Source organism: Jaculus jaculus, chromosome 6, assembly GCF_020740685.1.
Source record: "Jaculus jaculus isolate mJacJac1 chromosome 6, mJacJac1.mat.Y.cur, whole genome shotgun sequence".
In the NCBI taxonomy this organism is placed as follows: Eukaryota; Metazoa; Chordata; class Mammalia; order Rodentia; family Dipodidae; genus Jaculus; species Jaculus jaculus.
Window position 1 is genome coordinate 36,223,195 of NC_059107.1, and position 27,152 is coordinate 36,250,346.

Below are 27,152 nucleotides of genomic sequence, written 5' to 3' on the forward strand. Positions count from 1 at the left end.
ATGTATAAAGAATATGAACTCTTTTGTAAGTCACTTCATGTAGGGTTCTCCTGTCTTTATTATTATTATTATTTTAAATATTTTGTTTGTTTTTATTTATTTATTTGAGAGCAACAGACAGAGAGAAAGAGGTAGAGAGAAAGAGAGAATGGGCGTGCCAGGGCCTCCAGCCATTGCAAATGAACTCCAGACGCGTGCGCCCCCTTGTGCATCTGGCTAACGTGGGTTCTGGGGAATCAAGCCTCGAACTGGGGTCCTTAGGCTTCACAGGCAAGCGCTTAACCGCTAAGCCATCTCTCCAGCCCAGTTTCTCCTATCTTACTAACCAAACATGACCAAAGCAAATACAATCCTGAGGTAATTTGACTAAAGTCTCGAGATAACAGCCATACTTCTTTATGGTTTAAACTAATTATGCAAAGTAAATAAATTATATTCTTTTTGTTGTTCATTTTTATTTATGTATTTGAGAGTGACAGAGAGAGAAAGAGGCAGAGAGAGAGAGAGAAAGGGGGGGCAGAGAATGGGCGCGCCAGGGCCTCGAGCCACTGCAAACAAACTCCAGATGCATGCGCCCCCTTGTGCATCTGACTAACGTGGGTCCTGGGGAATGGAGCCTTGAACTGGGGTCCTTAGGCTTCACAGGCAAGCACTTAACCGCTAAGCCATCTCTCCAGCCCAAATAAATTATATTCTAATGGCCTGCTTTATTTCCATTTTGCTTTGCGTTCATGATGCTACTTCTGTGTGTTTTAAGCTAGTAGTGACAATGGTCACTAACAATATAGTGCCAAAGCAACCGTGCTGACTGTTTTGTTTGATTTAGTTCCTATGAATAATAAGATGAGCTACTAGTCAAATTTTACGTGGGAGAAAATAGATTCAGCAGTTAGTTTTACCACAAGTACATCTAGTAATTAATTTGAAGCAATGTGCCTTCAAATAATCATAGTGAAAGTGTTGAGCTCTGTTTTAGGTCCTCATTGGAGGTATTCTTTTCATTTGTCTACTTAGCATTTTATGTTATAACCTTGATTTTGAAATTAATTTAAATAATTACTAAGATAAGAATATGCATTTACTTGAAATAGTTTCTTGGGAAAAAATCCTTCAAAATATATTAATATGTTAGGTTTCAAAATAATAAACCTTTGGAAGGTCAAATTGAGCGCTTTTGCTGAATCTCCATTTAAAACACAATGTGTTTATATAGATAGATGAAATTCCACAAGGACTCTAGTTTGTCACCAAAAAATGACATAATTATAGATTAAGCTCAATTTTAAATTTAAAAATCAAGTTTTTAAAGCAAAGAATTAGAAAAATTTATACCATGATTTTAGGATGGTCTAAGTTTTTTAATTTTTTAATTTATTTTAGTGAGAGAGAGAAGAGAGAAAGTAGGGCTTTGGCCAGCAAGTGCCTGTTGAGTCATCTTTCCAGACCAAGGTCTGATACTTTAAGAAAGTTAAAGTAACCTTTTTTGTATTTTTATAAGTATAGATTTTGGTGACAAGAATAATTGTAATCTAGCTGGGTGTGGTGGCACATGCCTTTAATCCTAGAGGTAGGGGGGGATCACCACGAGTTTGAGGTCAACTAGGCTACAGAGTGAGTTCTAGATCAACCTGGGCTAGAGTGAGATAACTGCCTCAAGAAATGTTTAATCTGGTTCTTTTTTATTTTTTTTTTAATTTATTTATTTGAGAGAGACAGAGAGAGAGAATGGGTGCACCAGGGCCTCCAGCCACTGCAAACAAACTCTAGATGCATGCGCCACCTTGTGCATCTGGTTTATGTGGGTCCTGGGGAATCGAGCCTCAAATTGAATCCATAGGCTTCACAGGCAAGCACTTAACTGTTAATCTATCTCTCAGCCCCTAGTTCTTTTTTATGTTTATTTTGACTTTTGATGTTTCCAGGAACTGGAACCTCAAGTTGGCGAACAGTTGCTCCAGTTATGGGAACGTCTTCCACTGGGAGAGAAAACTACAGCTGACTGACACTCAGTTTATACTACATTTACCTTTGGCTGCCATTGGCTGTGTTTGTTGTCATCAGAATGACTTTCAGGTTATTTCTCTTTTTTCCCATTTTTCTTTTTACTCTTACAGAACTCTTAGCTATGCCAGAGCATTATGCCTATTACAGCAGCCAAATGTACTTGCTTTCCAAGCACTGAGATAGTATTGTCATGATGGGATTCTCCACCTTAGTGTTACTTCAGAATCACCATCTTCATATACAGAAAAGGATCACTCAAAGTTTTATAGTAACTACAGGGAATTATATACAAGTTTATTAATTATATGTTTATGATTAAAATAGTAATCTTATTATTTGATGCAGAATCAATTATTTTAAACAAATTTAACTTGAAGGTAAATACTTCTTTACAACATTGAACTGATGACTGTTAATGCCAAACTTGTATTGATGACTTTTGAAAATAGGAAAAGCATGGACTACCAGTGCACCTGAGCACTTTAAACATTATAAGAAGAGCCAGCGCGTAAGTTTATCATTAAAATATAACCAGCCAGTCAGTCAAGTAAAGTATCTCTTTTAAAGTAGTGTACATAGGTGTGGTGGTGCATGCCTTCAATCCCAGCACTAATGAAACTGAGGTAGGAGGATGGACTTGACTTCCAGTCAGCCTGAGCTAGAGTGTATATAAAGACTGTCCGTTCTGCCATTTCTGACATGTTAAGGAATAAAGGTGTGCCTTCTTGTGATGATAGAACACAGTGAGGTCTGAAGGAAGGTGTTCCTATCTCTGCCTTTCACCAAATCAGACTAATATGACCTCAACTTAGTTTTGGCTGCAGAAACTTGACTTAGACAATCTACAAACTTAAGGAACTTCAAAAAAGGTTTTAAAAATGCTCCATAGTTATTGGTAGCTTAGTTACTAAATCTCTGAAACTAAAGCCCATGAGGACCACAATTCTAAATGTCTTCTTCCATTTATTCTTCATTCTTTTTGCCTACTTGTGTTTCCAGATAGGATTTTCCCCTTTTCTACATTTTGGTTTAGTAACTGGAGATTTTTCCCAAGTACCAAGTCTCACATTTGTTTGTCATCTTAGAGTGATTATTATATGATGTCTTTACCACCTCACATAGAAAATTTCCTTAGAGGCTTTTTCAACAGAGGTAGAAGTACAGGGCAAAGATGATAGGAACACCTGGTTACCAAGCTCTAGAGAGAGCAGGCTGGATAGTACTGCCTCTGATACATGTATGTCAGTATTATGAAAATGAAGGCAATCTAAAGATAAAAGAAAACACATGCTCTGGTTCTACATTTGAGAACAAAGAAGTGAAGAATCATGAGTCAACATAGAGCCTTGAGAACCTCTCTGCTTTCTCTGGGGCAACATTCTTTCGCTGCATTACTGTGGAATGTGTCATCTGTGGCTCTCTGAATTAGCAGTTGATGGGTTTTTGCATATATACTTTGAGACATACCTTTAAGTTGAGCCAATGTGAATTATGTTTCATTGTATGTATATTACATTTCTTTTCCTATTAGAGAAGCTTATGTTTTCCTAATAATGTGTACTCTTTTAAGGTGTATATATAGTAGTTAACAGTGTTCTAAATTTGGAAGGACTTTTATAAAACAAAACTTGTTTAAATTTTCATGTTTTGTAATACCTAGTCCTTTATTTAAATGATGGATCTGTTGGTTTGTGAATATAATTTGAATGTAATTAAAATGCTGTTTTAAAGAAATGAAGTTAAAATATTCTTATTTAATGAAATTCTATTAAATTATTCCCATCTTGTGTATCAGAGCCTTCCTCCTATATGACAGCCTTTATCTTTTATATGAGTATATTCATGATGGCTCCTGTTTGGGCTGTAGAAGCTTGGTTTAGACACACTTCTGATCATACTAGGACTGAGGTACCAGCTATCAAAATCATATACCCTGAAACAGCAGTGAAGTTCAGATACCTTGGAAAATATTAAGAAATTTGAAAGTTAGTTAATCAGTAGTCCTCCCACCCAGTGGCAAAAATTTCATGATGTGTCTTTAGTATAGATTCTTTTAAAATATATCAGTATAAAATTTGTTATTAATTATTAGTTATATAGAAGTAGGAAATTTACAGTTTTGAAACTTTTTTGCATGTTACAGAGTCCTTTTGTCTTAAATATGAGAATTTTTCCATCTAAGAAGCATAGTACACCTACTCTGTGCCAGTTACTGCTCATGTTTCTTTGTAGAAAGTAGTAGTACCTATGGCATGTTTACTTTCTAGAGAAATATAATATTACTAATTCAATGGGAGCAGATCTCTGGCCTTTAATAAATATTTAATACCATTTTCAGCAGCATACAATTCTTTTAGTCCAAGAGGAACTCTCATGCTGATAGCTGACAATTTTATTTTGTGTGGTATAGCCAAAGTTAAATTGATATAAAGTGCTAAAGCAAGGGTTTGATAGTTATGAAAAACTTAATCATTAACTTGTATTTGATCAGCCCTTTAATAATTTATAGAATTAATTTTAGGTATTCTTAAGAGTTTTACGCTAGGCATAGTGAGTGACACACACCTTTAATCCTAGCATTCAGGAGGTAGAGGTAGGTGGATCACCATGAGTTCGAGGCCACCCTGAGACTGACTACATAGTTAATTCCAGGTCAGCCTAGGCCAGAGTGAGACCTACCTTGAAAAACCAAAAAAAAGAAGTTTACCAGGTGAAACACAATGTTTGTAAGAAATGCTAACTAATGGGCTGGAGAGATGGCTTAGCGATTAAGAGCTTGCCTGAGAAGCCTAAGGACCCAGGTTCGAGGCTCAATTCCCCAGGACCCACGTTAGCCAGATGTACAAGGGGGTGCACGCATCTGTAGTTCATTTGCAGGGGCTGGAGGCCCTGGCGTGCCCATTCTCTGTCTCTCTATCTGCCTCTTTCTCTGTGTGTCTGTTTTTCTCAAATAAATAAAAATAAACAAAAAATTTTAAAAAAAGAAAAGAAATGCTAACTAAAACCTAGTGGAACTTGAACATTAGTGTGCACATAGGGGGACTTGTTAAAAAGACTTCCTTAGCTTCAATACAGAGTCTGATTGGTAGGTCAGTAGATTTGTAATGGAGCTCAAGAACTTTCAAGTTTGGGGCTGGAGAGATGGCTTAGCAGTTAAGGCACTTGCCTGCAAAGCCAAAGGTCCCAGGTTTGATTGCCCAGTTCCCACGTAACCCAGATGCACAAGGTGGCATCTGGAGTTCATTTGCAGTGACTTGAGGCCCTGGCACACTATATTCTCTCTCCCTCTTTCTCTCTCTCTCAAATAAATCAACATTTTTTTATTTTAAAAAATTGCAAGTTTAGCAGTTAAATGAGGCATTGCTAATTCAAATAGACTATGGGTTATACTGAAACAGATTAATACAACCAAAGGTAATTTTAAACGTGCTTTTTTTAAAATATTTTATTTATTTTATGAGAGAGAGAGAATTGGCATGCCAGGACTTCTAGCCACTGAAGTCAAACTCCAGGCACGTTTGCCATTTTGTGTGCATGTGTCACCTTGTGCTTACGTGGGTTCTGGGGAGTCAAACCTGGGTTCTTAGGCTTCACAGGCAAGTGCTTTAACCACTAAGCCATCTCTCCAGCCCAGATTATATGTTATAAAGTTCATGTGACATCACCTTATGCAGTAAAGTGACAAGGGTGAGGGCAATATTAAAAGTACAGTGCTTGAGCCGGGCATGGTGGCACACACTTTTCATCTCAGCACTCGGGAGACAGAGGTAGAAGGATCACTGAGAGTTCAAGGCCACCCTGAGACTAATTAGTGAATTCCAGGTCAGCCTGGGCCAGAGTGAGACCCTACCTCAAAAATAAACAAACAGACAAACAAAGTGCACAGTGTTTGATGAGGCATTAATCTGACAGAAGGTACTATGTTACATCAGGAAGGAGTACTGGACAAAGTCACATGGTTCTGGGACAGGCACTCACCACTCACCAATAGGCCACATGGAAATGTATAGAAGAGAGTATCAGGAGCCTTCGCTGTGTGGCTTTGCAGCGTGGTCTTAGAGCCCAAAGACAAGAGAAACAAGTAGGAGACACCAAGACAGACGCATGGAAACTCTGGACACAGAAGGGGCCATAAGCTTCTCAGCAGAGAGAGTTACATTTATGTGTCTTGGCAGTTACATACATACACACACACACACACACACACACACACACACACACAGGATTTGAGTGGCTTCTGAAATTACATTTTTCAAATGTATCAAAGATTAAATAAAATTTTTGAGTAGACTTCGTTTATTCTTTGCATTTTTTGTTCAGAGATAAGGTCTCACACTGTAGCTCTGGGTACATTTGCCAGCTGGCCTCACACTCTGAGCAGTCCTATGTTGTCCTCCCAATACTGGGCTGAAAACATGAGCCAAAAAGCTCAGCTGGATCTGTTTACTTTTATTCAGTAAGTGAGATTTCTTTAAGCTATTTTTAAAATTTATTTATTTGAGAGGGTACACGAGAACCTCCAGCTACTGCAAAGGAACTCCAGGTGCACGTACCACCTTGTGCATCTGGCTTATGTGGGTACTGAGGAATCAAATCTGGGTCCTTAGGCTTCATGGGCAAATGCTTTAGCCCCTAAGCTATCTCTCCAGCCTAGTGAATAAGATTTCTAAGGTGCCTTAATGACATACACTGTACAGGTATAAAACACCCTTGTCTTGTTCCAGATCCTAGTGGAAATGCTACAACTTTCTGTCCATTTACTATGACATTGGCTTGAGGCTTGTCATATATAATAGCCTTTATTATGTTGAGATGTATTCCCTCCATCCCTAGTCTTTCTAAAGTTATATCAAGAAGGAATGTTATATTTTGTCAAAAGCCTTTTCCTTATTTATTGAGATCATATGATTTCTATACTTGATTCTATGTGATGTATTATGTTTATTGGTTTTCAATGTTGAAGCATAACTACATCCTTAGAATAAAAACATGTTTGAAGCTGGGCATGGTGGTATATTCCTTTAATCACAGCACTTGGGGGGCAGAGGTAAGAGGATTGCCAAGAGCTCAAGGCCACCCTAAAACTACATAGTGAATTCCAGGTCAGCCTGAGCTAGAGTGAGACCCTGCCTTGGGAGAAAAAAAACCCTGCTTGATTGACATGGATATTTTCAATATGTCCTAGAATTCCATTTGCAAGAATTTTTTAAAATATATTTTATTTATTTATTTATTTATTTGAGAGAGGGAGGAAGGGAGAGAGAGGACAGACGTGTCAGGGCCTCTGGCCACCACAAATGAACTCCAGATGCATGGGCCGCCTTGTGCATCTGGCTTACGTGGGTACTGGAGAATCAAACCTGGGTCTTTGGACTTCAGAGGCAAGTGCCTTAACTGCTAAGCCATCTCTCCAGCCCTGCAAGAATTTTGTTGAGAAGTTTTTTGTAATTTTTTTTTTTTTTATGAGAGAGCATGAGCAAGAGAGAGAATTGGCATGCCAGGGCCTCTAACCACTATAGTCGAACTCCTGATGCATGTTACACCTTGTGCATATGTGCAATCTTGCATGCTTGTATCACCTTGTGCATCTGGATTATGTGGGATCTGGAGAGTTGAACATGGTCCTCAGGCATTATAAGTGTGGTGGTTTGATTTAGGTATGCCCCTTAAACTTGGGTGTTCTGAATGCTAGCTTCCCAGCTGATGGAAATTTGGGAATTAACACCTGGAGGCAGTGTATTGTTGGGGTGGGCTTATGAGTGTTATAGCCAGCTTCCCCTTGCCAGAGTTTGGCACACTCTCCTGATGCTATTGTCTACCTGATGTTGGCCAGGAGGTGATGTCCACCTTCTGCTCATGCCATCATTTTCCCTGCCATCATGGAGCATCTCCTTGAGTCTGTAAGCCAAAATAAACCCTTTTTTCCCACAAGCTGCTCTTGGTCAGGTGATTTTTGCCAGCATTACAAATCTGACTGTAACAGTTTTGTTGGTACTGAGAGTGGTGTTGCTGTTAGACACCTGACTATGTGGCTTTGGCCTTTTGGAACTGATTTTCAAGAGGACTGTGGGAGGATTTGAAAACTTGGCCTAAGAGACGCCCTGCAGTTCTGTAAGTACAGCTTGATGGAATATCCTGGTCAGAGTGGAAAGACCTGAATGCAGTAAGAACTATAGACTGTTAAGGTTTGGCTTATAAGGGTGAGAAAAAGCTTTGCCTGGACTGGGATAGAAGCAGTTTGTGTGAGAGGCTTGCTGTTATGCTCACGTTCTGAGAATTTGTGGGGGGTTGCATTGTGTAGAAATGGACTGGTCTGAGCAGAGGGATACAGCATAGGAAAAAAGAAATCTTGGGGCTGAAATGTCTACCTGTTCAGCTGCAATTATATGAGAGATTACAACCTGTGAGACTGGGCCAGCTGACTTGCACTGGGGCAACAGGAAGAATGTAGACTCTTGAAGGGGCCTGAGTGCTCAAGGAGTATCCTGTTCTTCAAAGTCTGCTTTATTCCCCCATAGATTAACAAATTGGCACCCTACCTGTTATTGTGGAGTATAAGAAATGAAGGAAAGAGGGTCATTGAGTTTGCAACATGGTCTTGTGTTTTGGAAGCGGCCATGGGCAGTATGAAGCAAGTTTGCTGGATGCCTGCATAGAGACCCCATGGAGCTGTGAGGATTAACCATGGGTTGCAGTGGAGACCCAGTGGAGATACCGGGACCACAAGATGGCTACCAAGGAGAACTTCTGGCCCTGATGAAATTTTCCAGGACCATGAGTAGCCTAGCTGTGTGGATCCCTGTATCCTCAGGGTGCCATTGTGCACCAGCTCCCAAAGATGTCCAGGCAACCATGGAGCAGGTTCTTGAGCGGCCAAGTACAACAACAAGAAACACCTGGGAGACAGCTTCAAATAACAGCTCATTTATTTGTAGGGGAATGAGTTTTTATAAGCAGTTGAGAGAGAGTGGGAAGGGAAGAGAATCCTAGGGGGATTGGTGGGTTCAAGGTTGCTTGCTGATGCGTAGGGACTTTCATTCAAGCTCTTAGGGAGACAATCATGTGATATACATAGTGTCAGGAAGAGGTTGCAGGGGGATGGGCTGTGTGAAGGCTGCCAGGTGATATAAGGAATATAAGTTTCCTAGGCAACTGTCCAAAGGTCACAGGGCTATCATTGGAGCCTAAGTCTTATTAGGACATCCAGGTGTCCTGGGCTGGGGAGTGAATGGCCTCCTGTATCCCAGGGGCCCTTAGCTGCACCTGGCAGCTCAGGCCCATTTTAACCCTTAGTGGCCCGGGCCCTGTACCTGTGCCCAACATAGCTGGAGTGGCAGAATTGGAACTCCAGAGACTTGTTGGTTAGAATTATCATACTTGGAGATTTGTCACTGACTTAGAGTTGTTAGTCTTGGAGCTACAGAGTGTGATATTTACCCTGTTTAAATCTTGAATTGGTTGAATATTTCTTTGCTCTGCCCAATGCCATCTTTTGCTGTGTGAGTGTTTGTTCTGTGCCATTATGCGCTTTAGGGGGGGATTTTTGGTATTACGGCTCAGTTAAAAGACCTTGGATTATGGGGATGTTTAAATATCATTAGTATTGATAAAAACTATGGGGACTTTTAGAGCTAGATTAAATGCATTGCATTTTACATCATGTATGATGTTCACTTTATGGGGGCCAGGGTCAGAATGTGGTGGTTTGATTCAGGTGTCCCCCATGAATGGTGTTCTGAATGCTAGGTTCCCAGCTAATAGAGATTTGGAATCAATAAATACCTCCTGGAGGCAGTGTATTGTTGGGGGCGATCTTATCGGTATTATAGCCAATTTCCCCTTGCCAGTGTTTGTCACACTTTCCTGCTATTGTCCACCTGATGTTGGCCAGGAGGTGATGTCTGCCCTCTGCTCACGCCATTGTTTTCCCCTGCCATCATGGAGTTTCCCCTTGAGTCTATAAGCCAAAATAAACCCTTTTCCCAAAAACTGCTCTTGGTAAGGTGATTTCTGCCAGCAATGCAAACCTGACTACAACAGCAGGCATGTGTCTTACCTACTCAACCATCTCTAGCCCTTGTTGAACATTTTTACATCTGTATTGGCTTATAGTTTTTTTCTGTTATGTCACCATCAGAATTATTTACTAGTTTAATGCTTCACAGAAGGAAATCATAGAGCTTCGCTCCTTCTCAATTATATAAAATAATGTGAAGGGCAGAGGTTTCAGATTTTCTATAAAGGTCTGATAAAGTCCTATGGTGAATGCATCAAGATCTGGGCTTTTTTGTATTGGAAGATTTTGGTTTGGTTTTGTTTTTCAAGGTAGGTTCTTGCTCTAGCCCAGACTGACCTGAAATTAACTATGAAGTCTCAGGCTGGCACAGCAGTTCTCCTGCCTCAGCCTCTTGAGTACTAGGATTAAAGACATATTCCACCATGCCCAGCTGTATGTATTAGGAGATTTTATTTTTATATTTTATTTTTCTTTCTTTATTTGAGAAAGAGAGAAAAATAGGCAGGTAGAGAGAGAGAGAGAGAGAATGGATGTACCAGGGTCTCCAGCCACTGTAAATGAACTCCAGATGTATATAGCCCCTTGTGCATCTGGCTTACATGGGTCCTGGGGAAATGAAGAGGAATCCTTTGGCTTTGCCGGCAAGCATCTTAACCACTAATCCATCTCTCCAGCCCTTGTATTGAGAGATCTTTAAACACTGATTTAGTCTCATTTGCTTGTTACAGCTCTACTTAAATTACCTGTCTCCTCTCAGTTTACCTTTGGCTTGAATGTGAAATGTCCACCCATAGCCTCATGTGTTTGTGATTAAGCATACTCAGTCCCAGGCTAGTGGAGTCTTTGGAAGGAGAAACCTTACTAGAGATGTGTCGCTGGGGGCAGGCCTTGAGGATAAAGTTCAAACACACTGGGTGTTTATAGTGGTTTGAATATAAATGGTCCCCATAGATGCAGATACTTTTGATTAAGCTTCCTACTTAAGTCTCCACTGAGTTGTGCTACAGGAGGCAAATCTTGAGTCCAGCCCTAGGGTGTGTGGAAAGCCAGCTTGAGCTCTGGCTGCTTGCTGTCATCTCTCTGCCCTGGATGTATGATGAAGTCAACCAGCTTCTTCCACCATAATGAGGCTTCCCCTGGAATCTGTAAGCCTGAAATAAACCCTTTCCTCCCATAAGCTGCTTCTGATTGGGTGTTTGTCCCAGCATTGAGAAGGTAACTGCTATGGCTTCCTCCCTCCCAATCCCTTCACTTCTTTAATTCAGCTACTATTTAAAAGGCTTTTTTGAATCTCCTATTAGAAAAGTCCCCAGGATTATTCCTTAAACTTGGTGGCTTCAGACCAACGATGGAGCCATCTCTGTCCTTTAAGGTCTTAATGTTCAATGCTTAACTACTACTGTCACTAACAGAAACATCAAAATATTTGTTTCCAGTACGTTTAAAGAGCAAATCATCACAGAAAACCAAGAGCATCTGTTCAGTTTTCTAAAGCACCCTCATATTCTCAGGTGAATACAGAAAGAACTGCCTTTAAAAAGGGTGTGGCAGCTGCATTGCATGATGACCAAGGGTACTGTCATTGGCCAATTACTCCATCTACTTCAGGCTTCAAACCCATGAGCCCCACAGACCCACGTGGGAAACAGACCCACAGACCATGAGCAGCTTGCTTATGAGGCAAGATTGGGACTAGGCTATGACTACTGTGTCAGGCCCTTAGTCCCTGCACTTGAATGAAGCTAGTAGCTGAGGAAAGTGTGGGTTGATGGCTGTGGACCTATCAGGGACTTCCTGGAGGTAGGGGCTTGGTAAGTTGGTGTCTCCACTGTCTCAGACACCAGTTGCCGGTCTTTAAGAAAGATTAAGTCTTCTGGAAGCTCAGAGGCACTGCCCCAGAGGCTGGGTAGCTTTGCTGAAGGATGGCCTTCCTGTTGCTTGGAAGACAGGGTTGGTGCTCTGGGTCTCCTACCTGAAGGAAGACAGAAGAGTGAGTCATGGACCCACGAGCCCAGCACCCTCCTGCACTTTTCTCACACTACTGGAGGGAGCACATGCCATCACTGGTACCTACTGTGTACCAAGCTCTTCACACACATCGTCCCAGAGTGACCCACGAACATCCACCTCAGAGGAGAGAAAAATGGTCTCAGAAATGTCAGCAGCTTGCTCTTGGGGACAGTGCAAATTTCGTCAGGACACTGTGTGACTTCTGAGCCAGACTTGTAGACTCCAGCCACAATGCTCATGCAGTGTGACAGTAGGCTAGGATCCTAGAAGTTCACAGGTCAACTCTAGAAATCTCCAGGGCCATCTTTTCTGACCTCGGTTTCACAGGTTCAGTTGGATAGTTTGTCTTATATGGAAGCTCATGGTTCATGTGGAACTGGTTCTGAACTGTTCCCAGGACCTGCTGTCAGGAGATGGCACTGGGCTAACCAGGCTGAGCATGCCTGAAGGAAGAGGCACCCTGAGCAGAACTGCTGGTGTCTGCTCAACTGCCTCTTTAACACCTGAACTCCAGGCAAACTGAACTTGCCATTATATACATATATCACTAAACATGGCCCTGGTGGATATGGGACTTTGTACCTATTTCTCATCTGTCTGGAATTCTCTTCATCTTTCATAACTGTTTGGTGACATCTTGTAACCAGTGACACATGATTTCCTGCAGCTCTGGAATGTAGCCCAAAAGCCCTATGCAGCCTGTAAAACAGTGATATACTATGGAGTGTATCAAAATGGTTTCTTGGGCTGGGAAAATGGCTCAGTCGTTAAAGGCACGTGATTGGAAAGCCTGCCAACTGGGTTTGATTCCCTAGCACACGTGTAAAGGCAAATGCACAGAGTGGTGCATGCATCTGGAGTTTGTTTGCAATGGAATGAGGCTATGGCCACTTATTCTTTATCCTCACCTACTTCCCCTTTCTCTACCCGTGAATAACTAAGTTATTTTTTAAAGATGGTTTCTCTAGGACTCCTCTTTCTTCCCCCACAAGATCTGGGGATTTAAAGGAGGGTCTCCTTGGGGGCAGTTTTATAGTAGAAGGCTAATAATTGAAACATCCTCTTCACCCGTTTGTGTTATTAAAGCAGAAAGGTCACCTGTGCCTTTTCCCTCCCAGGAGCACCAGGAAACCTATATGACCTCGAAAGTGTCTGAGCACATCCTTGAGAGCAGACCCTCATCCATAGCACCCTCTGAACAGGACATCCTGAAGAAAGTGTCTAAGCACACCTTTGATAGCAGATCTTCATCCCTAGAACCCTCTGAACAGGACATCCTGAGACCCTCATCCACAGCACCTTCTGGACAGGACATCCTGAAGAAAATGTCTAAGCACATCCTTGAGAGAAGAACATCATCCAAACCACCCTCTGGAGAAGACATCCTGAGGAAAGGTAGTGTTGAAGCCAACATGATTCAGCTTCCTCAGCAGACTAAGAACTATTTGGGTAAGGTGTCTCCTAGCTGTGATCTCAGGTCTCAAGAAGTTGAGGCAGGAGGATCATAAGTTCAAGGTCAGCCTCAGCTCCTTAGCCAGTTCAAGGCCACCCTGGGATACATGAGACCCTGCCTCCCCCCCCCCGCAAAAAACAGGGGCTGGAGAGATGGCATAGCGGTTAAGGCACTTGCCTGTGAAGCCTACAGACCCAGGTTCAATTTTCAAGTACCCCTGTAAACCAGATGCGCAAGGTGGCTCATGCATCTGGAGTTCATTTGCAGTGACTAGAGGCCCTGTGTGCCCATTTCTCTTTCTCTCCACCCCCCTTCTCTCTCAAATAAAAAAAAAATTAAAAACAAAATAACAGAGAAAGAGGGGCTGGAGAGATGGCTTAGATATTTCTCCAGATCCCATGTAAGCAAGACACACAAGGTGACACAAGGTCGCATGTGCACACAAGATGATGCAATGTCTGGGGTTCAATTGCAGTGGCTGGAGGCCCTGGCATGCCAATTCTTTCTCTCAACAAAAAAAGGAAAGAGCTGGACATGATGGTGCACGCCTTTAATCCCAGCACTCGGGAGACAGAGATAGATGAATCACCCTTAGTTCGAGGCCACTCTGAGACTACATAGTGAGTTCCAGGTCAGCCTGGACTACAGTGAGACTCTACCTCAAAAAAAAAAGGAATAAAAGGAGAAGAAAGTGAATAGGAAGGAGGAGGAAGAAGAAAGAGGAGGTGGCAAACTTGGGTTCAGACAGGTGGACCTCACCAATGCATACTAAAAGGCGTTCTCCCTGAAAGATCTGCAACTAGGTTTTGACCCGAAGGCCCTGCAACTGAGGAGGTCCCAACTTCTGGCCAGAGAATGGAATTGCTGATGCTTGCTGGGTGTAGCTGCACCACGTCTAGCAGATTCCACAGTGGACAGTGGGATCAAGCTGCCCCCTGTGGCACAGCCTCTGCCAGGGAACTGTTTGGGGCATGGGCATCCATTTCTCCTAGACCACACATTCAACAGGAGCTGTGAGACTGTGTCTATGTCACTCATGGAACTCAGGATCAGAATGCACTTACAACATATATCAGGGCCGTTGGACAAAAAGAATATAAATGTCCCAGCAACCTATCCCTTCTATCCTATGTGTTCTGGTCCTGTTATACCTCTGAGCCTGCTTTGGAGACAGCTTATGGACCCTAGTTCTCACCCTGGGAAGAAGATGGCCTGATGTTAAGAGGTGGTGCCCAGCCTATGGCCATACAGCTCACAAAAAGGCCCTCAACTGCAATGCTTCCCAGTGTGTGTGACGTCTCGTGCTTGTTCCCACGTTGACCAGCCTGTGGTTGCAGAGGTCAGGAAGGTGCCTGGGGTTCAAAGGTCTATGACACCTCCTCTCCACCATTACTGCAAGGCATACTGTGTCCTGGTCATGTGACACACCTCAGGCTTCTGCCTGGTCTCTTGAGCAGTCTGGGGCTCTTAGCAGGAGAGGTTAAGCTTTCTTTCTCCTTCCTAGTTTGCTGTGATTCTGGAAATAGGCACAAGAGAAGCTAAGTCACTGAGAACTGAGCTGCCTGAGCATTCAAGCAGGATTATGGCTTTGGAAATAACTTTCTAATGGTTATTTTGTGGGTTCATAATTAGCAGTGACAAAGAGGCCCTTTGTCCAAGTAGAGAGTATACACCTCTACATGTGCCTGGGATAGGAGGCTGCAAGGAGATGCTATTCATGGGTAAAGTTTGAGAGGGCCCACTAGATCCCCATTCTGGGCAGCAGGGTAGAAGGGACATGGGGGCATGTGAAACTGTCAGCATTCATGCAGCTGGAAGTTCAAAGACCCAGCCATTAGTCCAATTCTCTGTTAATTCTAGTTTTTCTTTTAATATATATATACACATACATATATATTTATTTATTTATTTGAAAGAGAGAGAGAATGGGCACACCAGGGCCTCTAGCCACTGCAAACAAACTCGAGATGCATGTGCACCTTTATGCATCTGACTTGCATAGGACCTGGGATATTGAACCTTAGTCCCTTGGCTTTGTAGGCAAGCACCTTAACCACTAGGCCATCTCTCCAGCCCAAATTCTAGTTTTTCTTCAATGCAATGAGTGGGGGGAGCCGCAACCTGCATTGTTTATTTGTCTTCATCAGCAAAGTGGCCAGGGAAATTCAGCTGGGAAGTCCGGCAATAAAGTGAGTAACAAGCCTTGCATTCCTGGGCTCTGTGGCTCTCCACAGACGTGCAAGAGTCTTTTATAGCTCAGAAGACCCAGGACTACCAGGTAGGGCGATGGCAGCAGCAGTATCCAGACACATGGAGAAAGTGACAGTCTGCAGAGTTCAGTCCCTCCTGTCTCACAGGCTGTTCCCCCTGTTACTAGCTGTCCTCAGGAGTCGGGTAGAGGGAAACCCTGTGTTCACTGCATCGAGCTTTCTGGAGATATTTACCTGGAAAACCTCTTGGCTACATAGACTTTTGTGCTCTCCCTGAACAAAGGTTCTTGCTCTGTTAGTCACAAATGTGCCCTCTGTTTCCATGACCAGGAGGTCAGCCTTCATAGCAGGAGTATGAAGAGAAAAAGAAGTACAGCCTAAGCAAGGCCGGGCATCAGGTAACCCTGGCTCCCCCACACACACTCCCCCCCACACACACACCCGTGGGAGCTCCTGCATCATCCCGGAATTGGAAGGGGTTAAAAGGAACCTGGGAGGCCCTAGGCCCCCACTGAGATGGTCAAAGGTCCAGAAGCCAATCCTAGATAAGAGCAGTAAAGATGGGAAACTATTCATCCATCTTCTGATACCTCACTTGATAGCCAAGAAACCAGGCCCAGAGCAGGGAAGTGATTCACCTCAATTCACACAATTAGTAGCGTGCAGAAACAGCATCCATGTCCCCTCAGCTCCATCTCTGTATTTAAGTCCCTTCTGCCAGATCCACTCCAAATGCTAACTTCTGCCCAGAAAGTATGGGAGCAAACCTAACAGCAGCAGACAGGGTTGGAGGGCCAGAAAATGGCACTGGGAATCTGGGCTCTTACCAGTCTTATCAGTTGCAAGTTTTCGAGCAGGAGGTGGGGGAAGTTCCAGGAAAGGAGGTGGCTTCTTGTACAGTTCAAAATCCAGATGACGCTTGTCCCAGCCCCACCGGTCCCGGTCCAACACAGGTTTCAGCACATTAGCAAACAGTGCTTTTTCCTCCCATTCCTAAACCAGAGAGCAAGTCAGCAAGAAGGAACTGGTCCCTGAGTACCCCCACTTGAGGCCCTTCCCCTCCCTGAGGACCTCTTTTAGCTCTCTGTGGTACAGCAGTCGGCCATCTTGGGCATATCTTTCCGTGCTGTTTGGGAGACCCCACACTTGGAACCCAGTGGGCATGAACCAGGCCTGGTGGAACTTCTTCCGGGCTTTTCTCTCCTCTTCCTCTGAGTCCTGAGGCCCCACCATGGCAGACAGGTAGTTCTGTGAGTATGTGAATCTCTTCTGTGGCTCCTGCAAGTAAGAGCACACACTTCTGCTGGAAGCAGTCTTGCATTCAGACTGGGTGACCCTTCAGGCTCCCAAGCAGGTGTCAGAAACATGTGGGGGTGGGGCATAGTGACAGTTCCCAACCCTGCCAAGAGTATGTCAAATTAACTGAACCAGCCAGGCATGGTGGTACATACATGCCTTTAATCCCAGCACTCCAAAGACTGAGGTGGGAGCAAGGACCAGCACTATGGGGGTCACACTATTGTCCCCTTCAACAGAAGAAGCAGTTTTCTCCATGTAATGTATACCAAGATCCTAAGCATTGCAGCATCACAGAGTCCTCCATGGGGCACAGCCATGTGTGTGTGTGTGCCTGCACACACACCAAGAATCTTTGTTGCACCCTTGGGCGTGAAGGATTCATACTCCTCTCCCAGCATTTAGTCCCTGGTCTACCTCCCCCAGCTGATTGACTGCCTGCTCCAAGGTCCCTGCTGATCCTGTGTCTCAGGGAAAAGCTCTCCGTGCATTAGCCAGCCACCATTGTCTGATCAGGACCTGCCACTCACCTTGGCCATTTCTTGATACAGCTCCTTCTTGGCAAGCTCTGAGGAATTCAAGGTCTGAATACTGTAGTTATATACAGCTTTGTTGGCAGGAAGGGAAATTCTAAACATCTTGCTCTTAGACCCCAAAGGCTTCTTGGAGACCTGGTAGGCTTCCACGATGTTTTTCTGAAGAAAAAAGACAGTAGTGGTTACGCACACCGAGCTCCTTCCACCAGCTTTCCCGTGTGGAGCCAGTGGTCTTTGGCACACCGCGTGGTGCAGGTATTAGTGCAAGAGTCTTGAATAGCAGTGCTGGGTTTTCATCCCAGAGCCATCAACAAAAGGCCACTGGGTCCACCATGTCACTCCCTGTTACCGTTACCCGCTCATTGCTGGTACAAAGCATCTGGCCAAATGCAGCTGATGGGAGGAAAAGTTTTATTTTAGCTTTCAGTCTTAAGGGGAAGCTTCCTGATACCAGGGGAAAGGATGACATGAGCAGAGGCTAGACATCACCTCTGCTACAGCAGCTGGAAAACCAAGGCAATAGAGTGAGCCAAGCGGGGAGCTGGCTTAACAACATCAAGCCCATCCCCCCCAACAACACACCTCCTCCAGCAAGGCTCCACCTCCCAAAGGCTCCACCAGCTGAGTATTGAGAATGAGGCTTTATCACAAACACATGATGCCATGGGGGACATTTCACCTTCAAACCACCACGCAAGCAAAATTATCAAAAGACATGAAACAGCTTCAACAGTAAACAGTTGCACATTCAAACCTCCATGAGCCATGCTAGTTAAACTCAGTAAGTCTGGCTGTCAAACATGTTGGCATGGAAGTATGATAGCAGGATCACCCACCTAGAGGTGAGGATTAGCTATGTTGATGTAATCATTTTGGAAAATAAGGTCTATGATTTTTATTTTATTATGCTAAGGACTGAGGGGGACCAGTGCTCAGAAGTGCTACTGTTTATTTGTATGCTGCTTGGACAGCTTATGGTGTGCATGCCCTTAGCAGTGTAAGCAAGACGTTATACACAGGGCGGGGGAGATGGCTCAGTGGTTAAAGGCTTTCACTTACAAAGCCTGTCTACTTGTGTTCAATTCTCTAGTCACCCATGGGCATTCATTTGCAGCAATAAGAGATCCTGCTTACACACACACACACACACACACACACACGTACAAAAACAAATTTTAAAAGATTTTAAAGAGGGTGCTGGGAGGGTTACATTGTGATCAGGGTACATTGTATATATATATATGGAGGTTGTTAAAAAGAGTCCGGCATTGGGCTGGAGACATGGCTTAGCGGTTAAGCACTTGCCTGTGAAGCCTAAGGACCCTGGTTCAAGGTTTGGTTCCCCAGGTCCCACGTTAGCCAGATGCACAAGGGGGCACACGCGTCTGGAGTTCGTTTGCAGAGGCTAGAAGCCCTGTCATGCTCATTCTCTCTCTCTCCCTCTATCTGTCTTGCTCTCTGTGTCTGTTGCTCTCAAATAAATAAAAAATTTAAAAAAAAAAAAAGAGTCAGGCATTGTGGTGTATGCCTTCAATCCCAGCACTAAGGAGGGTAAGGTAGGAGGATTGCTGTGAGTTCGAGGCTACCCTGGTAGTACATACTGAATTGCAGGTCAGCCTGGGCTAGAGCAAGACCCTACCTCAAAAAACCTAAAAAGTAAATAGAAAATAATAAGCCATGTGTGATAGCGCACACCTTTAATCCCAGAACTCAGGAGGATCACTGATTAGAGGCCGCCCTGAGACTACCTAGTAAATTCCAGGTTCAGTTTGGGATAGAGCAAGACAACCCTAGCTCAAAAAAACCTTTAAAAAAATGCTTCAGGCATGATAGCACACACCTTTAATCCCAGCACTTGAGAGGCAGAAGTAGGAGAATTGCTGTGAGTTCTGGGCCAGCCTGAGACTACATAGTGAATTCCAGGCCAGTGTGAGTAGAGCAAGACCCTATCTCAGGGGGAAAAAAAATGTTAAAAAGAAAAACAGATATTACACACGACGCTTCCTCTAAGATGATGGTACCTGGCATATACTTATGAGCATGGCTTCTTGCCTTCAGGAAGGATAGCCAAGATTAGCTGGAACTGGGTATGAATGGTCTGATACAGCTCACCCTGACTCGCACTCACTTGGCATGTTCAAACTAATTTCCCAGACCAGATGAGCAGACACAGCAGAGAGGCACCTGTGGGACCTGGCAGGAAAGAACACCCACCTGGATCATGCTTTCCTTCCGGATCTGGCCCTCCAGCAGCATGGTGTCCCGCCACTGCAGGTACCTCTCCTGATGGGCTAGGATCCCCATCGTGAGGGTGGAGGTCCGCCTTCGGAACTTCTCTATATTGAGAGTGGGCTGAGGCAATGTGACTACCGGGCACTCTTCCGTGAGCTCTTCCTGGGTGATGGGTATTCCTAACTCTTGGCTCAGACTTTTGACCATGCAGGAGGAAGGCAGCAGGTCTCTCACAATCACCTCCCTGAGCTTCATGCTGCTGTGGCAGATGTCATAGATCCTGGAATGAAGAACAGCTGCCCACTCAGCCTCACCTACCTTACCAGAAAAGTGTAACTGTCCCTGTCTCACAGCCAAGCTGAGCTGGACTAGCAGTGCCAGGCCCAAAACATGTCAATGAAGAGCTGGTGTCATTCTGCTGAGTTGGACTTCTGACACACACCTCCTTCCCTCTTCCTCCAAGCCCCCCAAAGTGAGGAGGTGCTCACATCTGTGTAGCAGCCACCTACTCCTTGGTGAGACAAAACATCCAACCAGAAGCAACTGATGGGAGGAAAGGGTTTATTTCAGCTAACAGTTTTGAGGAGAAGCTTCATCATGGCAAGGAAAGCATGGGGCTTGACAGGGTGTCACATCTTGTCACGGCAGAAGGAAAGATGCAGTCTCAGAGTGAACTAGTTCTGAACACCCAGTTGGCTGGTTTATTAAAACCTCAAGCTGGGCATGGTGGCACACACTTTTAGTCCCAGCACTCAGGAGGCAGAGATAGGACTGCCATGAGTTCAAGGCCACCCTGAGACTACATACTGAATTCCAGGTCAACCTGAGCTATAGTGAGACCTACCTTGGGAAAAAAAAAAAAAAAAAACTCAAGGTCCACCCCCACCACCAAGGACACACCTCCAACAAGGCTCCACTTCCCAAAGGCTCTATAAGTTCCCCAAATTGCCACCAGCTGGGGACCAAGTATTCAAAACTCATGAGGCTCTGGGGATATTTTACATGCAAACAACGCCATTATACAATAAGTGCTCTTCTGTGACTGGTCTTATTCATGGTCTTCATCAGCCCACTCCGCCCTGCGGAGCTGCCCCAGCACACTACTGCTCAGTGGGTAGGTGTCAGGGTCCTCCCGCCCTAGGGAGGGTTGAGTTCACAGCTCACTCTTGTGCAGAGCTCCAGGCCCAAGCAAAGACTAGCTACTCACTGTCACTATCTTTTTAAGCCTGGTGTGAGGTGTGTGGCTGGGACAGTGGAATCTGCCTCTTACTTAGCCTTTCTGAACTTCAGCTTCCCCAACTGTCAGAGCCACAAAGCCAAGACACAAGTCATTCTGTGGATGTGGCACTTTCCGTGTTGTCATGATCAAATATTTGGCAAGAAGTAACTTAAGGAAGACAGGATTTAGTTTGGCTCACAGTTTAGTGGCATCCAGTCCATCGTGATGGAGGAGGCTTTGCAGCAGGAGCAAAAGGCAGCTGTTCATGTTCATAATAAGAAAGTAGAGAGAGAGAAATGGATGCTGCAACTCAGCTCACTTCTCCTTTTCATTCAGCCTGGAACCCCTGTCCATGAGATAGTGCTGCCCACTGAATTCTAGGAAGACCTTCCCTGCTTAAACTTGTCCAGAAACATCCTCATAGAAACACCCAGAGACGTGTTTACATGGTGATGCTAAATCTTATTGTTAGGGTTCAAGACAAAATGGAGTTACCAAAGACAGCAAGATGGCGACAGACACAGGGAAGTGGGTCATCCACATTCTTCAAGGAACCACCCAGCCAGCCATTATCCCTTCCTTGCCTAATAATGCCCCTCAGGTCATGATTTCCTGCCCCCTCATCTTGTAAGTCATCTGATCATTGTTCTGGTGTCACACCCTAGCTATCTTAGATCTCCCCTAAGGAAAACTTTTTTATTTAATATTTTATTTTTATTTATTTATTTGACAGAAAAATGGGGGGTTGAGAGAGAATGGGCGAACCAGGGCCTCCAGCCACTGCAAACAAACTCCAGACACATGTGCCTCCTTCTGGCTAACGTGGGTCCTGGGGAAGTGAACCTGGGTCCTTTGGCTTTGCAGGTAAATGCCTTAACTGCTAAGCCATCCCTCCAGCCCCAAGAAACCTTTTTTTTTTTTTTAACTTCTTCCTTCCTCACCTTCCCAGCTAAAGAACTATCTGTAATCTCAAACTTGACTGTGCTCTGTTCTTGAGAGTCAGTCCTGGCAACTCGTGTTTTTCCTGAATAAAAGCTTTCATCTTTGCCTCAGAGTGGTCTCCGTGGTCTTGGTCACTCCTGAACCTTACACTTATCAAGTTGGTGATTAGAATCAACAATCATGGGCTGGAGAGATGGTTCAGAGGTTAAAAACACAAAGCCTGCTAGATCAGGTTTGATTCCCCAGTTCTGTGAAAAGCTGTTCATTTGCAGCAATAAGAGACCCCAGCGTGTGCCATATACACATACACATGTGTGTATGCAGATAATATTTTTCAAAGAAAGATTAACTTATTATCAGAAATCTACCACTTAACAGCAAAATACATCATTTTTTAAATCATAACATCACACCCCTGGCTCCTAAAGTCTTGTTTTCATCTCATTACACAAAATGTATTTAGTCCAACTTTTCAAGACAAACATCAGATCCTGCTTATCACGGAATCATTGTGATGGGCCTCAGGAAGCCCTGTCCCTCCAGCTCCAGCATCACATAATTCTGCCCCTCGCCCCCAGGCAGACTACACTTGAGCAGGCTCCATTCTGTGTGTGTAGCTTTCCTCAATGAATATGTCATGGTCCTGGCTTTTCCAGGTCTCCAATGCAACTTAAGCTTTACCTTCACAGCCTCGCACTATAGCATCTCAGGGCCTCCTTCCAGAGACTGATCCTACCATATGGTATGTGGTATATGGCTCCAGTGACCTTCAGGAACCGTGGGGCAAGCCTCCATGACCCCTTCACTCTCTCACCTTTCAAGACAGTTAAACCAGCACCTCATGGACAGTTTTGTCAGGTTCTGGCAACCAGCTCCAGAGCTTTCCTGGCCCCCTTAAACCACAGAGGCATTAGCCAGTGTTCCTCCCAAGCTGACCCTGAGGACGTACTCCCCTAGTCTCTGGGGAGGAAGGGACCCTCTCAGTCGTTTTCTCAGTTTAGGTTCTCTCAAGTGAATTTGGATTTTTACAAGATAAGAGCCTTTGATGGGTGCGGTCTTTCCCTTGGGACATCTATTATCTCAATTCAGAGCACAGCTTTCTTCTCTTTAAGCTCTTCTTTAACAATGATAGCTGTATTCTCAGCCACCTTGCCTACAATTTATTTTTATTATTTTATTTATTTATTTTATTATTTCATTGTTATTTTTATTTTGGCTTCACACACAAGTACCTTAACCACTAAGCCATCTCTCCTGCCCTTGCCTGCAACTTTAAATTAATTCCTTTTGGACTGGAGAGATTGTTCAGTGGTTAAAGGTACTTGCTTGTAAAGCCTCATGGCCCTGGTTCAATTCCCTGGTTGACACCCAAATACATCACTGTATTTTGTCAGGTTCGATTTTGTTAGGAGGGTCCATGTGGATGGGGGAGGACAGGGAGGAGACTAGCAATGGTACCAACTTGACTGTATTCATTCAGTAAAAGCTACTATTAAAAAAAGGGAAAAAAAAAGGAAAAAAATATTTTGTCAGTCATGGCAGCGCATGCCTTTAATCCCAGCACTTGAGAGGCCAAGACAGGAGGATTGCTGTGAGTTTGAGGCCAACCTGAGACTATAATAGTGAATTAGTCCAGGTCAGCGTAGGTTATAAGTAGACCCTACCTCTAAAAAAAAAAAAAATAAAATAAAATAAAATTTTTGTATGAGAGAAAGAGAATTGGCACTCCAAGGCCTCTAGCCACTTCAGTCAAACTCCAGGCATGTGTACCATCTTGTGCACATATGTCACCTTGTGCATCTGGCTTATGTGGGTTCTGGGGAGTCAAACCTGGGTCCTTAGGCTTTTCAGGCAAGTGCCTTGGCCACTAAGCCATCTCTTCAGCCCTAAAAATATTTTAAACTCATTTCTTTCCCACTAAATAGCACACTTTTTGCTCCACTTGCTCACTTTCTCCCTCTCTCTCCCTCTCCCCCGCCTCCCCCTCTCCCTCTCTCTCTCTCTCTCTCTCTCTCTCTCTCTCTCTCTCTCTCCTTGGATCAGAGCTGTGAGCAGTAACCAATGGCACAACCTATGTGCCATCCTGTCTTAAATTTCCCCAACCAAGCAATTTAGTCCATTAATCCCCCCCACCCCCAAGGTAGGGTCTCACTCTAGCCTAGGCTGGCCTGGAATTCAATATGTAGTCTCAGGCTGGCCTTGAACTCACAGCAGTCCTCCTATCTCTTCCTCTCGGGTGCTGGGATTAAAAGTGTGTGCCACCATGCCCAATACTTTTGTTCATCTTTATTTATTTATTTGACAGCAACAGAGAGAGAAAGAGGCAGACAGAGAGAGAGAGAGAGAGATGGGCACACCAGGGCCTCCAGCCACTGCAAATGAACTCCAGATGTGTGCGCCCCTTGTGCCTCTGGCTTACATGGGTCCTGGGGAATCGAGCCTCGAGCCGGGGTCCTTAAGCTTCATAGGTAAGCGCCTGAACTGCTAAGCCATCTCTCCAGCCCTCATGCCCATTACTTTTGAAGTCAGCCACATTCAGGTTCTCAGAACGGGGGCAGAATGCAGTTGGATTCTTTGCCATCATATAGCATGAATGGCCTCCAGCTCAGTTCCCTCCTATCTGTTCCCACCTGGCCTGCAAGTGTGGGTATGCCCCTCCTGTCCTTCTGATCCCACCTATACCCACCTGGTCAGTGCCTGGAAAGCCAGCCGTGGCACTGCCTTGCGCACGTAGAGTGTCCAGTGCCTCAAGAGCTGTGACATGGGCCTGAACAGGTGCACATGGTACAGAATTGTCTCCAGATCAGCATAAATGCGGTGGCAGAACAGCAGCTGAGAGTCATACAGCACCTTGCATGTTATGTTCTCAGAGTGAGTGACCCTGTGTGGAAGAAGGATTCACGTCACCCAAGGGCCCTGGAAACAGCTCATGGCTTTGCTCTGGCAGCAGCCGCCTTTTGTTTTTGCTTGTTTAAAAGCAATGAAAGAGGGCTGGGTAGATCAAGTCCAGCTAGTAAAGTGCTTGCCTTTAAACCATGAGGACCTGAGACTGATCCCCAGAACCCATGTAAAAAAGTCTGACATAGGGGCATGTGTTTGTAACCCTAACAGTAGGTAGGCAGAGACAGGTGGACCCCCAGGGGTTCACTGTTCAGCCTACTTAGCAAGTTCCAGGCCAGGGGAAGAGCCTGTCTCGTAAAACATGGATGACACCCAAGGAACAACACCTCAGTTTGTCTTCTGGCCTCCATAGCAATGAAAAGAACATATTAGAAGCTGGAGGGATGGCTAAGCAATTAAGGTGCTTGCCTGCAGAACCTAAGGACCCAAGTTCAATTACCCAGGACCCACATAAGCCAAATGCACAAGATGGCACATGTGCATGAAGTTCATTTGCAGCAGCTGGGAGCCCTGGCATGCCCATTCTTTCTTTCTCTCCCTCCCTGCCTGTTTCTCTCTCTAATAAATAAAGAAATAAAAGATTAAAAATTAGTGAAATATTTATCTTTTTAATATTTTATTTGTATTTATTTGACAGAGAGAAAGGGGCAGAGAGAGAGAGAGAATGGGCATGCCAGGGCCTCCAGCTGCTGCAAATGAACTCCAAATGTGTGGGCCACCTTGTGCCTCTGGCTTGTGTGGGTCCTGGGGAATTGAACCTGGGTCCTTTGACTTCGCAGACAAGCGCCTTAACCACTAAGCCATCCTTTCAGCCCAAGATATTTATCTTTTTCTTTCTGTCTGTCTCTCTCCTAGACATGCCTCAAATTCAGCATGTAGCCGTGGATGACCTTGAACTTCTGGCCCTGCATTGACTTCCTGAGAGCTGACTGCCATGCTCAGTGTTATGTAGCACTGGGATCAAATCCAAGGCTTCATGCATGTTAGGCAAGCACTCTACCAGCTGAGCTACACCCTGAGCCCCATGCTTCCCCATTTTAACAAGTATTGTCTTGTTACTGTGAACATTCATATGCATGTTTTTCCGTGGATGTATGAATTTGGCTGTCCTGGGGGACACACTTGGAGAGAAGGCCTGCTTCCCCTCTGGTCCCTCTCAGCCTGTCAGCATGTCAGGACAAGGCCCATAGTGGTCATCCTTCTTGTATGCAGAGTTGATTTCTGGACTCCCATCAGCACAAACCCTCACTAAAGGAAAGACCTCCATCTATCAGAAGAGGATACGTGCAAGTTGTGAAAGGAAGAGGATGAGCACATCAGCAAAGCTCAGGAATGAAAGAGCCTGGGCTGGGAGATGGCTCAGTGGTTTAAGCACTTGCCTGCAAAGCTTGCCAACCCAGGATAAATCCTCTAGTACCCAGGTAACACTAGATGCATCTGGGATTTGTTTACAGCAGCAAATGTCTGTGTGTACACACACACACATATGAAAAGCCACGTGTTCCAACCACATCAGACACTTTTGCTTCTGCAATGACACCCTGCCCCCCACACTGAGCTAAAACCTGACCCAGACAGCCCTCCTCCTCTTCTCTCAGCATCTACATTATAAATCACCCAAAATTCTTACCCTCAAAGACAGTCCAGTATGCCTGTTCTTGCTGCAGTTGCTGAATGAAGAGGACACTGAACCTGGCCTTTGACTTTGGAAGCCTTCTATACTCTCCCCTCACCCAGGGTGCCATGGCTTTTCCTCTGAGTGTGACCGCAGCCACCTACCTTCTCTGATGGCTCTCCCACAGCTGCCTCAAGCCACGGTCTGCCAAACCTTCCAGAATGAGGAGGTGGATCTTCCCGTCCAGCAGGTGGAAGCCGGTGAGCACATCCAGGTTTTGCTGGTCTTGGATCTTTACACGTACCTTAAAGGCTGACAGGATCTGCTGGATGCTCTGGGTGGGGTAGTTATCCAGCTCCAAGGCCTTGGCATTGATGGTGGCAATGTCCCGTAGCAGACAGTGTAGGATCCACTGTTTCTTGGAACTGAACACAAAGATGATGCGGCTGAACTGGGTGCATGTGAGGTCCAGCTCCGGAGGGGTGACCCTAGCACTCAGGGGCACCGCAATGTCCACTCTCAGTTTGAGCACGGAGTTGGCCTCCAGGTAGTTGCCCATGGGTATTGGGCCATGCTGGAGCACATCTTTGGGGACCCGAAACCCTACAGCCTTCCTGTTTGTGCTGTCCTGGCTGTGGTTGCCAGAATGGGGCTTGCAGTTATGGATGGGGACAGCCAGGTTCAAGTGCTTGTAGCCGAGGAGGAGTTCAGCAAAAC

General features: G+C 44.8%; 1 protein-coding gene across 2 annotated transcripts in view; it reads left to right on the plus strand.

Annotated features, from left to right (window-relative positions):
* Ythdc2 (YTH domain containing 2) overlaps window positions 1-13,298 on the plus strand; it is an 88,602-nt gene extending 75,304 nt beyond the window's left edge. Inside the window, exons 29-30 of one of the 2 annotated variants that reach the window (XR_006637689.1) lie at window positions 1,923-2,073; window positions 13,150-13,298. Coding sequence is in view for 1 of the 2 variants with exons in the window: in XM_045151692.1 (XP_045007627.1) it covers window positions 1,923-2,003 (81 nt within the window). In the remaining variant the exon portion in view is untranslated. Of the gene's footprint in view, window positions 1-1,922; window positions 3,611-13,149 lie in introns of those variants that run through there. The other variant, XM_045151692.1, reaches the window with a different exon arrangement.
* Window positions 13,299-27,152: the final 13,854 nt, after the last annotated feature.